Raw genomic sequence first — 14447 nt, forward strand, 5'->3', positions numbered from 1 at the left:
ATTGTCATATAGGTTCTTTTATTGTCTCATATGTTTTTTTTAATTGTCACATAAGCTTAACATGTATATACTGAAAAAATGTAGGGAGTGCTGCTATGTGATTTTAATAGGTTTTATTTTGAAAGAAAAAAAAATAGACACAACTAATCACAACCCAAACTTCTTTCTCTCTCTTCTTCTCTTCTTGCTGTGGGTGTAGCGATCCTTGGCCGGTGAGCTCCGTGGCGCACGCCAAGGGCATAGTGCAGCAAGGCTAGCGCCTCCTAACGAGTCCTTTCTAGCGACTCACTCCCTAAAGCTTTAATACCAAAAAAAACCCGAGTTTAGTGTCATTTTGTAAAAAACGTGACTTTAGTTGCAACTTCATAAATTTTAAAAAGTTAGTGGTAAAAGAACACAAGATAAAAACAAAATCTAATCTAAAACGATCACACCATCTTTGTTCGCTTTCGTTCACCCCTACCAAACATACGGTTTCTCTAGTCTCCCTACCATTGCCTCAGCGTCACGTCGAGGGCGAACGTCTACGCCGGAGCTCCTGCTTCTCCCCTCCTGTATTCTTCCTCCCGATCGTAAGTTTAGGTAGTCATATCGATCCTGTTGATTCTGTACTCGGAGTTAAAGTGACTGTTTCTTAAAATTGTGTTGGGGACTTGACGTATTACGGGGTCTACAACTGCATTTGATTTATCTATTAATCAAAAATTAACATCGGGATAATATCTTGCAGTTTGAGGTTAACGTTTATGTATTAGCCTATCGAGTGCATTTATGTTCTGTAATTATTAGATTAAACATATTGTGGTTGTATTGCTTTTACCTTTTATGTTATTAATTACCATAGCATATATGAGATCTTAAGCTGCTTCTTTCACTCTTCAACATTGACTAATCGAACTTGTTGCGTCAACTACCTAGCATCAATAGTCCCTTCACATAGTGTATGTTCTTCATGGATCTTTGACCACCTGTATGTAATATCACACTGGAAGTTACGCATTGAGGTATTAGGATGTATATTTAGAATGCAAATCTGACTCATATATCTTGTTCTAATACAAACTCATTAGGTATTATATTTCATAGTTGAATATGCCTATTTATGATGTTGAAAGGTAGGTAAGATATACAATAAGAGCATATAATTTATTCCTGAATGAAATTGTTAATTTTTATCTAGGGTTAATTGCTTGTTTATCTGGCATGAATTATGCAACCTCTTATTACACTTTGTGCTTCTGTTCTCATTATTGTATCATTATTGGTTATTTGTTTACTTTTTTGTTTTATTTAACTGAAATGGTATTGATGAATGATTTGTTTAACTCTTTATATTTTAGATCTTTTGTTTTCTCAATGTGTCAGATCTTGAATTCTGAAAACTTTTGGTATTACTGTTTTCTTGCAAACTTTGTCTCCTAAGTTGTCTCTGATACCCTTTTGCAGAATTTATAGGTATGGCTTCATCTATAGTGAATATGCCATTGAATGTTGGAACAATTAGGGGTTTAGATTGCCGGACTTATGGAAATCTCAAAAATTCCCTTCCGATTCAGTCATCACCTTCTACTTTGCCACATAGGCGTATGCTTGTATTAAAGGCTTCAATTAATGATGGACCCATGAAAAAGATGGGTAGGAGTGATGCTGAATGTGAAGCTGCTGTTGTTGCCGGAAACATCCCTGAAGCACCTCCGGTGCCACCCATTCCTTCATCGCCAGCTGGCACTCCGGTGGTTCCTTCACTTGTAAGTTCTCACCTCAGTTTCACTATTGTCAAACTTATGGATTTGAATTTGTTCAAGGCTTCAATATATAATTGCACAATGTTATTGATGATATTTTTCATCTTTTCTCTGTTATAATGAACAAAATAGCTTCCTACTTATTACATTATGCCTCAGAAACCACAGGTTTTGTTGGCAGCTATCTAATATTTAGTTCATGCAATAACTATAAAAAATTGAATTTGATCATGGAAAATGCTAGAGTTCATAATCTTTACTTTTCCTTTTGTTTTGTGAAATAAATTGGTAGATAAGTTGATTGGTCTTATTTTAATAAAGTATTTTAATGGAAAGGGTTAGATTCTAAAATAGCAACGTACTTTCATTGATTTGTTTATTACAGAGTCCTACTTTCATACTTTGACAAATCTATCAATTATATCCAAATACAAAGCAATCTTCAGTTTTTCACTGCTATAATTGGATAGATCTTAAAGTATAAAGTCCTAAATAAGAAATTCATTTTGAAAACATAATGTTATAATTGTGTATATTTTTCAAACTAAAATGCTTTAACAAGAAAAAAATTGGAAGTACAATGTTGTGATAGAAAGAAACGAAAGTAGGATGCTATAATACATGTCTATTTCTTGCATTTAGCCTTTATTGGAAATTGAGTTTCACAAGGCTTTTAGTTTCTCTTAATTTGTTGTACTCTTCCTGACCTTTATTTATTTATTTTTTCTGTATAATTTATGAAGGATATTAATAGAAGACCACGTCGTAATCGAAGGTCACCAGTCTTGAGATCTGCATTCCAAGAAACAAGCTTATCCCCTGCAAATTTTGTATACCCTCTTTTTATTCATGAAGGTCAAAATCCTTTTTTCCCCACTAAATAAATGATATCTAAAAACATTTGTGAAAATCAGGGCACACGTGTAGAAAAGGAAGAAAAACTAAATGAGTCCTTTGAATATCTGTATTAAGTTGTTCTTTCTGCATTAAGTTTAAAAGAAATGCCAATACGTAGCATACCAGATTATTATTATTCCTCCATTAAGTGTTTTATGGATACGTGTTGTTTGGATAAATGAAACTTAAAAAACATTTGAAAAGTAAATGATGACAATTTGTAAAAAGTTATGACTTAATGGGGAAAGCCTCATTTCATTGACTTTCCGTATTAGATCATTCTTTCTGCATTAAGTAAAGGGTTAATCTCATAAAAGACCTTATATTTTGTGTTTTTTTTCCGGATTAAACCTTAACTTTGATTTTTTTATGAAAAAGACCTTGCATTTTTTCATTTTTTCCGATCTGGCCCTTTTAGTCATTTTTATCTAAAAAAAGTTGTAAAATGTGAGGGTTTTTTTTTCAGGAAAAACAAAAAAAGTTGAGGGTTTATTTGGAAACATTTAGAAGGTTGAGGGTTTTTTTCGGAAAAAAAGACAAAGTTGAGGGTTTTTTTTGGAAAAAATGAAAAAATATAATGTCTTTTTCATGAAAAAAATAAAGATGAGGTTTAATCCGGACAATACACAAAATATAAGGTCTTTTATGAGATCAACCCTTAAGTAAAAAAGAAATACCCTGATATACTTTACCACAATAAGTCATGTCTCCATTTATTCCATTGAGTAAAAAAGGAATAAAACCAAAATATTTCTTATATTTTTTATTGCATAATTTCCTTATTCTTCTTTGGGATTTTCAGGTGAAGAGGACACACCAATTGGCGCCATGCCTGGTTGCTATAGGCTTGGATGGAGACATGGGCTTCTAGAAGAGGTCCCTTATCTATTTTATGTCCCACCCAAAAACTGTGCAAAAGACACAAATACCCTCCTCACCCCTATCATCAAATAAGCCTTAGGAAGCTCGTGCACCCTTTAATTATATTATAACATATCTATTTCATTCCAATTATGAACTATGCAAATTGATATTAATGAAATAATATAATAGCTTTGTGATAACAGTATACTTTGTACAGGTGGCAAAGGCCCGTGATGTTGGGGTCAACAGTATTGTGCTTTTCCCAAAAGTTCCAGATGCATTAAAGGTTGCTATCTATTTTCTTAAATGAGCTAAACAACATATATTTATTATTATTATTATTAAGACATTGAAAATTTTGAAAAGAAATGTTACATGATGATTGTGTTTTGCCTCTTTAGACTCCTACAGGAGATGAATCATATAATGATTCCGGATTAGTACCTAGAACAATTAGGTTGCTTAAAGACAAGTACCCTGATCTTGTAAGAATTTACATTCAACCTATTTTCTTTTTAGTTTTTACTAAAAGTAATTATATTTATATTTATATTTACCTTTTGGTTAATGTTTCACATGGACAGATCATCTACACTGATGTTGCTCTAGACCCGTATTCTTCAGATGGGCATGATGGTATTGTCAGAGAAGATGGTAAGTGTTTCTTTTTGACTTAATAGAGAAAGTTAAGGAAATCAAAAGTCTAAACTTTTTACAAATTTGCCCTCATTTTTCATGTATGTTACATTTCACAGGAGTTATAATGAATGATGAGACTGTGCATCAGTTGTGTAAACAGGCTGTTTCACAGGTATTTATCTTTATTAATTTTAATGCTATTTTCTTCAATCACTAGACCATTTGAACTTTTGAGTTTTGATTTAATCCATTAAGCCATATATATATATATATATATATATATATATATATATATATATATATATATATATATGTGTGTTTCTTTTTGATTTAATGCAAAAAGAATTACTTAATAGAAAGAGTTAAGGTTTTTTTTTTTTTTTTTTTTTTATACAAATATTTTTTGTAGGCCCGTGCTGGAGCAGATGTGGTAAGCCCGAGTGACATGATGGATGGGCGTGTAGGGGCAATTCGGTCAGCTCTTGATGCTGAAGGCTTCCAGAATGTTTCTATCATGTCATACACTGCAAAGTAAATTTTCTAATCTACCTTATTTATACAGAATTTGATTTCCTCTAAATATTGTTCCCAAAAAGGTTGGATCGAAAATTTCCCTAGAAAGCTTGTCCCAACAAAAAAGGACGAGACATGACTTGGCAAGCTTTTTAGTGCTATTTTTGAAAAAACAGGACGAGAAGGGCATTTGCGTCTTTTCGACAACCAAGAGATGGAGAATGACAAGCTTTTCTATGTTTTTTTTTGTTGGGTATAGGTATGCAAGCTCATTTTATGGCCCATTTCGAGAAGCTTTAGACTCAAATCCACGTTTTGGAGACAAGAAAACGTATGTTATGTTTTTCCTTTTTGATTAACTTTTTTTTTAGGGTTAAATGCAAGAAAGAGCAACATAGTTCCATTGATTTGTTTCTTATAGAATCATACTTACAACATTGTACTTTAAAGATCCACCAAATCATAGCAATGCCATCCAAAAAGTAATTTTCACTGCTATAATCCTATAGATTTGTTAAAGTAAATGTCCTAATAAGAAAAAAAAACATATAATAAGTGCAATGCTATATTTGGGTATTTAGCCCTTTTCTTCTTTATATGATTAAAGTGTATTTATTCTGTGTGGCATTTTTGCAAAAGTTACCAAATGAACCCTGCAAACTATCGAGAAGCGCTGATCGAATTGCGTGCAGATGAGTCTGAAGGGGCCGATATCCTTCTGGTTGGTTTTTTCTAAATGCATAAAAAGCAATGTACTTTCATTCACTTGTTTATTATAGAAAGTGCATTCCCATTTCTTGCATTTAATTGAGATTGTGTGACACAGGTAAAACCAGGCTTACCATACTTAGATGTGATAAGGTTGCTCAGAGATAACTCTCCACTTCCAATTGCTGCATATCAGGTAGTTTTAGTCAGATCCCATGTTTTCTTTTTTCCATTAAATGAGGGGGCAAATTTCTAAAATCATATTGTGTTGGGTTTTTTTTTATAGGTTTCTGGAGAATACTCGATGATAAAAGCAGGGGGTGTTTTAAAAATGATTGATGAGGAAAAAGTAATGCTGGAATCGCTCATGTGTCTGAGGCGTGCTGGGGCTGACATCATCCTCACGTATTTTGCATTACAAGCCGCACGATCCTTGTGTGGTGAAAAGTGAAAAGTGAGACAGTGTATCCACCGAGTTTCTTGACAGACGGCTATTCGTTATTCTATTCTGTTTTTCTTATTATTACTATTATACATCAAAGTAGAGGAGAAGAAAATTTGTGTTTTATTCTATGTTTAATGTCGTTATGTTTAGTATGCTTGTTTAGCTCAAACTGTCTTCATACAATCATGCGATGCAATTTCCACCCCCACTAGATTGGTATTAGTTTGTGCTTCTTTCCTAATCATCATTGTATTGTTTCGTTTTCATCATGATGCATGGGTATTGGGTTGTAGCAGAATAATTTTAATTTGATACGTAATTGTTCGGGTTTGTAACAAGTAGTGTTGGAAATTTTAGAAGATAAATTTGTGAGTTGGTAAATTAGCTTCCTCATACTTAGGTGTGGGAGGAAGAAAGTTTTGTGAGTTTATAAAGTTGCGTTTAGTTATGGAAAAACAGTTTTCATTTTCCGCTTTTCGTTTTCCCTTTTAGTTTTCGTTTTCCGTTTTCAGTTTTCATTGGAAAATTTAGAAAACACATTTAGTTAAAATTAAAAATTATTCATTTTTCATTTTCAGTTTTAGAAAATTAAAAAACGTGTTTAGATGTGTATTTTTCTATCGGTTTTCATTTTTAGAAAACGGTAACGGTGATAGGGTGGGGGGCAGTGGTGGTGTCGATAATGGTGATAGTGGTGGTGATGACGGGGTGTTGGTGTGTGTGTGTGTGTGTGTGTTTGTGGGGGTGGGATTGGGAGTGGGGTCGGTGTGGATAGGTAGGGGTGTGGTGGGTTAGAGGTGTTAAGGTGGGGGTAGGTAGAGGTAGGTGGGAGTGGGTGTGTTAAAATTTTAGAAAAATTTTGGAATTAGAAAAATATGGAAAACAATGATTACCGGTTTTCCAAAAATTTCCAAATTCTTTGTAATTTTACAAAACGGAAAATTTTTGTTTTTCGTGAAAAATTTAGAAAAAATAGACTAACTAAACGTGTTTTCAAAGTTTTCATTTTTCTTGGAATTTTTTTTCGGAAACGACATTTTTCCGTAACTAAACGCATTCTAAGGGTGTATTTGATTGTGAAAAATTGTTTTCATTTTCTAAGAAAATGTTTTCAGAAAATAGAGTTGTGTTTTTATTTTTAATTTTCAATGAAAATTTTAGAAAATGTGTTTGGTTGGAAATGGTGGAGTTTTCATTTTCCATCGTAGAAATTTGGAAAACTTTGGAAAACTGTCTCGTTTTTCTAATTTACATATAACTTGGAAAACTGAAAATTTTCATTTTCTTAGAAAATTTTGAAAAACTGAACGAACCAAATGCGTTTTTAAAATTTGCAGTTTTTCTTGAATTTTTTTTTCTAGAAAACTAAAATTTTTTCCACAACCAAACGCACCATAAGACTTTCTTAGCCTTAAGCATTTTAGAGGGTTTAGTAAAAGATAAGGATGAAACAAGCCCACACACTCGCCTATTTGAGAGAGGATGCGAGATTCTCAAAATCACATTCACAGTATTTGTTTTGCATTTATTGGTTTTATATTGCTCTCTCCCTTTATGATGCAACTTTCTTCATGGTTTTTGAGTATTACCTTTTTGCATTTATCGGTTTTTCTATTGCTCTCTCCTTTCTCCCTTTGGAATTGAATGAATGCTAAATTAAATCTTGGGGTTTTATTATGCGACTTATTGTATGTAGTTATAGTCAAAATCTGTAATCTTTAGGCTGGTTTTTGTTTTTGTTTTTTGTTTTTTTTTTTTTTTAGTTTTTTTGTCTTGTGTTTTAATTCGTCTAATGATAGGGCAGTTTTCTTCTACATTTCTTATAATATCCCAAATTTTGGTATTATTTCTAGACTAAACTTGGTAATTAAATAGTAATAATTGAATTTATTATTAGCGTTGAATCGATAAATAATTTTCAATATTATTTATCGACTTGTTTGCTTCTAACGGTTCGATAATAGTTCAAGATACTAATAATCATATTGTTTGTTATTAAGTTTGAAATACAACAAGTAGAAATATTAATCACTCTAATTGGATGATAATGGTAATGGTCGGTAATTAAACTCTCACATAATTCTCATGCGTCCCGAATGTTGTTTTTGAAAAGCAAAAAATTATAAAACCTTTTAGAATATGAACTAGATTGTTGAACTCAACAAAATGTACTTAAGTTGGAAGTTATATTGTATGTGGTTGTTTACTCGATTTTGGAAAATAAAAATGTTTGTTATATGAAAAAAAAAAAAATCTTTTTGGATTCGAGTATAATACACGTTAAATAAAGAACCAACTGGACTATATAGGTCCTTAGACGTTATTAATACTTGATCTTGCTACTTGCTACCTACGCACTTTGAAAATTTGAGGAAATCACGAGCTAACTTGTTTTGCTTATTTGTGCGTCTTAGTTTTAGATGTCCCCCCTCACATAGAAAAAACTATGAGCAAGAATGTTGAAAGCAAGAAGGGTGAAATAGAAAAAGAAAATATGAAGGTAAATACGATAGGTGCCAAAAGGGAAAGGGAAACAAACAAAATGATGAACTTAGGAGAATGCAATTCTAGGAATTTTTTTTTAAAAAAACGTGGCCTTTAAGAAGTGAGGGGTTGGGATTAGTTGATTCAAAAACGATTTTAAGAATCAGCAACCGAAAGAAAATATAGATTTACAATTACATCTATTTATAAGTCACATGATCAACTAGAACACAACCATATGGTGTAAGAATCAATTACTTCAAGTGTAGATGTCATTTGATGTCGAAGTACACTAATTAAGATTGATTACCTTTATCGGAATCCACACAGAGTTGGAATGGGTGTTGTTAGACAACACTATCAAAAGCTAATCCTTTTGTTCTTCTTTTAGCTGATTGTCGACCACCAAGGGTTCAAGGTTGTAACGCCTTGTTTTCCGTTTAATTATTTTGAAATAGGATTAAAAAATGTATTATATTGATTTAAAAAGATGAACTAATAATTAAAATAACATAACACGATTAATCGTCATAATCAATTGAATGGCTTAAGTGAGATAATAAAATCTTTTAAGGAAATTAAATTAAAAAAGGAATTAATATGATGATTAATTGATTAAATAATTAAATAATGTTTTATAGAATAATAATTATATATATGGTCTTAAAAGAAAATAAAAATATTAAAAGGGACCATTTAGGAATGTGTTGGGAACTTATAATGTAAATATATGGTGTTTAGGGGTTAAATAATTATCTTGGGCAATCTAGAGGGACCTTTTGTGTAAATTCTTGAATTTTGAGCATTGGATGCTCCTCATAATACAACACATGCTACATGCTGGGAAAGTATAACTTATGTTTAAGTTCATTATCGTTATTATGAACCTATAAACAAGATTTATCAGTGATTCAAAGTCGTTATACTGATTGATCTACTTACAGGAGAGGTGTCTAGAATGGTTACGTTGGCTTGGTTGTTGGATTTCAGAAAAGCTATATGCCAAAATGGTCATGCCTCCCAATTGTCCTGCCTGGCTGATCCTTACTTGATAGATCATGAAGTAGACTTTGAGTTAATAATGAATCTAGACTAATAATTAGTCGTAATAAGTATTAGACTAAAATCTAGTAATAATGATACTAGGTTTCGTCGAAGGAAAAGAAAATTGTTAGAAGCGAAGCGCTGCCCGAATCACGAATCATCACTTTAACAAGTGAGTGCATAGTTACTTTCATCTTACACATAGATATGAAATATTTAATATAAAATACGTGCTATGTGCGCATATTATCAGTGTTCTCGATATCTATGTTGGATGAACAAAATATACATGTTTTATTCGATTTAAACTGTATATGTATTTTATACCTATAATTATGATGGGTAAAGATGGGTAGATCATATAGATGACGAAATAAATGATGAGAGGCCTTGATGTTTAAGCTGATTTAGTCATCTAGCAGAGTATAGATGACGACCACAGACTATTCTAGACAGTCTAGTGGAACGCTAGTAGGATTGCAACCTGTTTTACCTTTAAAAAATTCATTTGTGCTAATATGTACGTGTGTGTTTGTTTGGTGCGACGTAGAGAGAGGGATAGAGAGGTCAAGTAAGAGAAAGAGGACCGAAGAAAAAAAGGGTTGGGAGGGGCTGCTAATCATCGGGGTTTCTGGCCGCCAGATTTTATAGCCGGACTACCGCTGTGAGACGTCAGACACCGCCGGAGAAGGTGCAAAGTAGTGCGGTGTCGTTGCTTACCAAATGAACCCTGCAAACTATCGAGAAGCGCTGATCGAATTGCATGCAAATGAGTCTGAAGGGGCCGATATTCTTCTGGTTGGTTTTTTCTTCTGGTTTAAATGCATAAAATAGCAATGTACTTTCATTCACTTGTTTTTTATAGCATCCTACTTTCTTTTCTTCCCTATTACACCATTGTACTTTGAAAGTACATTGGTATTTCTTGCATTTAATTGAGATTGTGTGACACAGGTAAAACCAGGCTTACCTTACTTAGATGTGATAAGGTTGCTCAGAGATAACTCTCCACTTCCAATTGCTGCATATCAGGTACTTTTAGTCAGATCCCATGTTTTCTTTTTTCCATTAAATGAGGGGGAAAATTTGTAAAATCTTATTGTGTTGGGTTTTTATAGGTTTCTGGAGAATACTCGATGATAAAAGCAGGGGGTGTATTAAAAATGATTGATGAGGAAAAAGTAATGCTGGAATCGCTCATGTGTCTGAGGCGTGCTGGGGCTGACATCATCCTCACGTGTTTTGCATTACAAGCGGCACGATCCTTGTGTGGTGAAAAGTGAAAAGTGAGACAGTGTATCCACAGAGTTTCTTGACAGACGGCTATTCGTAATTCTATTCTGTTTTTCTTATTATTACTATTATACATCAAAGTAGAGGAGAAGAAAATTTGTGTTTTATTCCATGTTAATGTAGTTATATTACTGTTGTGTTTAGTATGATTGTTTAGCTCAAACTGTCTTCATACAATCATCCGATGCAATTTCCACCTCCACCTCCCAACAAGGATGATCAAATATTTGGACTACTCAACCCCACTAGATTGGTATTAGTTTGTGCTTCTTTCCTAATCGCCGTTGTATTGTTTTGTTTTGTTTTCATCATGATGCATGGGTATTGGGTTGTAGTAGAATAGTTTTAATTTGATATGTAATTGTTCGGGTTTGTAACAAGTAGTGTTGGAAATTTTAGAAGATAAGTTTGTGAGTTGGTAAATTAGCTTCCTCGTACTTAGGTGTGGGGGGAAGAATGTTTTGTGAGTTTATAAGGCTTTCTTAGCCTTAAGCATTTAGAGGGTTTAGTGAAAGGTAAGGGATGAAACAAGCCCACACACTCGCCTAGTTGAAGAGAGGATGCGAGGTTTTCAAAATCGCATTCGAGTATTTGCTTTGTATTTATTGGTTTTATATTGCTCTCTCCTTTCTCCCTTTATGATGCAACTTTCTTCATGTTTTTTGAGTTTACCTTTTTGCATTTATCGGTTTTTCTATTGCTCTCTCCTTTCTCCCTATGCAATCGGTTTTTCTTTTGCTATTGGAATGAATGTTAACTCAATTAAATATTGGGGTTTTAATATGCGACTTACATCCACTAGAGTGTAAAAACTTTTGAAGACATGAGTTATTGTGTGTAGTTACCGGTCAATATCTGTAATCATTAGGCTAGTTTTTGTTTTTCTTGTCTTGTGTTTTAATTCATCCGATGATAGGACAATTTCTTCTACATTTCTTATAATATTGCATATGTTCGGTATTATTTCTGAACTAAACTTGGTAATTAAGTAGTAATAATTGAATTTATTATTAGCGTCAAATCGATAAATAATTCTCAATATTATTTGTCGAATTGTTTGCTTCTAACGGTTCAATATTAGTTCACGATACTAATAATCAGATTGTTTGTTATTAAGTTTGAAACACGACAAGTAGAAATATTAATCACTCTAATTGGATGACTGTAACGTCCCAATTTTCAAGACCAAAAATAATTTAGGAAACATTTATAAGAAAACATAATTGAGTCGTTTCTTTTTATAAAACAATCATCCCATGTCTCAAAATCAAATCATAAAAATACTAATAAAATCAGAGTACAATCCCATAGATCTCAAAATGCGGAATCCTATGTGAATGTGATGTGCAGCTACTGTGCCGGCTCCTTCCCCCTCGCTGAAGAGGTACCTGAAACAAAACTGAAAACTGTAAGCACAAAGCTTAGTGAGTTCCCCCCATCATACCACATACCATACAAACACATGACATACATACTGCCAGGCATATCTGGGTGCCCGACCTACCCCTTCGGTCCTTTCGACCGGTGACCTTGCCTAGCATATCTGGGTGCTGGCCTACCCCTTCGGTCCTCTCGACCGGTGTCCTTGCCTAGCATATCTGGGTGCTGGCCTACCCCTTCGGTCCTCTCGACCGGTCTACCACATATTATCACATAATCATAATCTGTCTAGCATAGCTGGGTACTAAACTACCCCCTTCGGCCCTATCGGCCGGTAACTTGGGAACTACCTCCCCCTACTGCTATGATCACGTAACATCATATCATGCTAACACATAAACATATCAAGTAGCAGTAAACACAGACAATAATCACAAAGACAACTGTCTAACATACACTCCTACTGGTGGGCCGGTATTGTGGCCTTAGACCCACTGCTACTGGAAGGTAACTCACCTCGATGTCGTGTAGTATCCGCACAGTCCTCGGCACGGGAATCGACTCGTCTCAACTCCTCAATCCCTACACAACGACCTTTTCCGATTACTAATGCATACTCATAACCCCTTACAAGGGTCAACCCAATTCCAAGTGAAAGTCAAGGTCAAACCCTGGCCAAAGTAAACATCCAGTTGACTTGACTCGCCGAGTTGGTCCACCAACTCGTCGAGTCCCTATTCTTTCAAAATGATACAACTCCCGACTCTACTCGTCGAGTCTAGTAAGAACTCGACGAGTTATCCTTCAACCATAACATCGGGACCATCTTCAACCGACTCGCCGAGTTCATCCCTGAACTCGTCGAGTTCATCTTCATCATATGAATGTGTCCAGTTTATGACTCGCCGAGTTCTATGAACAACTCGTCGAGTCCGTCTTCATGGGTTGGGAGATTGCCTTGGACTCGCCGAGTCTGTTCATACACTCGCCGAGTCCTATGATTTCCAGGTCCAAGACAAACCCCAACAGGCTGAGTGTTCCTTCCACTCAACCAAAACCGTTTCCAGAAGATGTTTTGGGGGAAAAGCGTCCCGACTCGCAGAGTCACCCAAGTGACTCGCCGAGTCCCTCTTTGTCCAAAACTATACAGTCGATTATAATGGGTCTTAACGCATCAAAACCATAGATCTGCCCTCCTAGGGTCCATTTTATACGTAAAGCTTCAAACTTGATGTACATGCATGGGGCCTTTGGCTTAAAAAGCCATAAAAAGGGGTTTATATGATGCATGGGTCTCCCATGGCCATAAAGTTGGCACCTTTATGCTATGGGAACCCTCAATGGTTCCAGATCTGAAGTCCTTATCCCAAAATCGTGGTTGCATCCAAGGATGGCTCCAAAATGGCTTCCAAAAACCCTAAGTTACTCTAAAAAGAGTATCTGATGAAAGAAAAAGCAAGGTCTGGACTTTTTACCTCCAATAAACAGGAAATGAAGCAAAACCTCTGGATCTCCTTGCTCCTTCTGAAATCCCAAGCTCCTTCTTCTTCTTTTCAACCTTCTAACTTGCACAAAATGGCACAAAGAGCTCAAAATCACTCAAAAAGGGTTTAGGGTTTCAATCTAGGGTTTTCTGGAAGTGAGAGGGACGATGGAGGCTAGTTTGGGACGAGTTAAGTTGTTTAAATAGGGTGCAAACCCTAAATATTAGGCTTTTTTCCAGACAGCTCCTACTCGTCGAGTAGGTCACTTAAACCCCCAATCAAGAGTCGAGTCTACTCGATGAGTTGGGCCTCTAACTCGCCGAGTCCCAGAGTAAATTGCAACATTTCTTGAATTTAAATACGTACCAGGAATCGGGTGTTACAAATCTCCCCCACTTATTTTAGACTTTGTCCTCGAAGTCTGCTGCTGAATCTGGAAAAAGCTCGGGGTAGTGCTCCCTCATCTCTTCCTCCGGCTCCCAAGTCCATTCCGACCCCTTGCAGTGCTGCCATTTCACTTTCACCAGCTCCATCCTCTTGTTCCTCAGATCCTTCGACTTCCTGTCAAGGATCGCCACTGGCCGCTCGATGTAGTTCAGGTTGTCATCCACCTGAATATCCTCCAAGGGCACCACTGCCGAGTCGTCCACCAGGCACTTCCGTAACTCGGAGACGTGAAACGTACTATGAATCTGACTGAGTTCGGCTGGCACGTCCAGCCTATACGTCACCTTGCCCACCCGGGCAACAACCCTGAAAGGTCCAATATACTTGGGGCCCAACTTGCCCCGCTTCCTGAATCGAATGACGCCTTTCCAAGGCGACACTTTCAGGAGGACCATATCCCCGACCTAAAACTCCAGGTCCGAACGGCGCTTGTCGGCATAACTTTTCTGCCGACTCTAAGCAGTCTGAGGCCTGCTCCTAACCTGCTGAATCCCCTCTGTCGTC

General features: G+C 35.4%; 1 protein-coding gene across 2 annotated transcripts; it reads left to right on the forward strand.

Annotated features, from left to right (window-relative positions):
• Positions 1–435: 435 nt before the first annotated feature.
• HEMB1 (Aldolase superfamily protein) lies at positions 436–6052 on the forward strand. Of its 2 annotated transcripts, none has more exons than XM_079067477.1 (13): positions 436–582; positions 1447–1748; positions 2489–2600; positions 3445–3518; positions 3724–3792; positions 3908–3991; positions 4091–4160; positions 4262–4317; positions 4555–4676; positions 4918–4989; positions 5298–5379; positions 5485–5562; positions 5653–6052. In XM_079067477.1, the coding sequence occupies exons 2-13, from the start codon at positions 1458–1460 to the stop codon at positions 5815–5817; spliced, it is 1275 nt and encodes a 424-aa protein (XP_078923603.1). In that variant the 5' UTR covers positions 436–582; positions 1447–1457; the 3' UTR covers positions 5818–6052. The 2 variants fall into 2 exon arrangements, with proteins under 2 accessions (XP_078923603.1, XP_078923604.1); XM_079067478.1 differs by having other exon boundaries at positions 436–572.
• Positions 6053–14447: the final 8395 nt, after the last annotated feature.

The sequence above is a fragment of the Lactuca virosa genome, chromosome 8 (genome assembly GCF_052849685.1).
Source record: "Lactuca virosa cultivar CGN04683 chromosome 8, Lactuca_virosa_CGN04683_v6, whole genome shotgun sequence".
Classification (NCBI taxonomy): domain Eukaryota; kingdom Viridiplantae; phylum Streptophyta; class Magnoliopsida; order Asterales; family Asteraceae; genus Lactuca; species Lactuca virosa.

Excerpts from the sequence above, each read along its gene's own strand:
- HEMB1 (XM_079067477.1), top strand. The coding sequence starts at position 1,458 with ATGGCTTCATCTATAGTGAATATGCCATTGAATGTTGGAACAATTAGG. Across the intron at positions 4,161-4,261 it reads TGGTATTGTCAGAGAAGATG|GAGTTATAATGAATGATGAG; the intron begins GTAAGTGTTTCT and ends TACATTTCACAG. Across the intron at positions 5,563-5,652 it reads TTCCAATTGCTGCATATCAG|GTTTCTGGAGAATACTCGAT; the intron begins GTAGTTTTAGTC and ends TTTTTTTTATAG.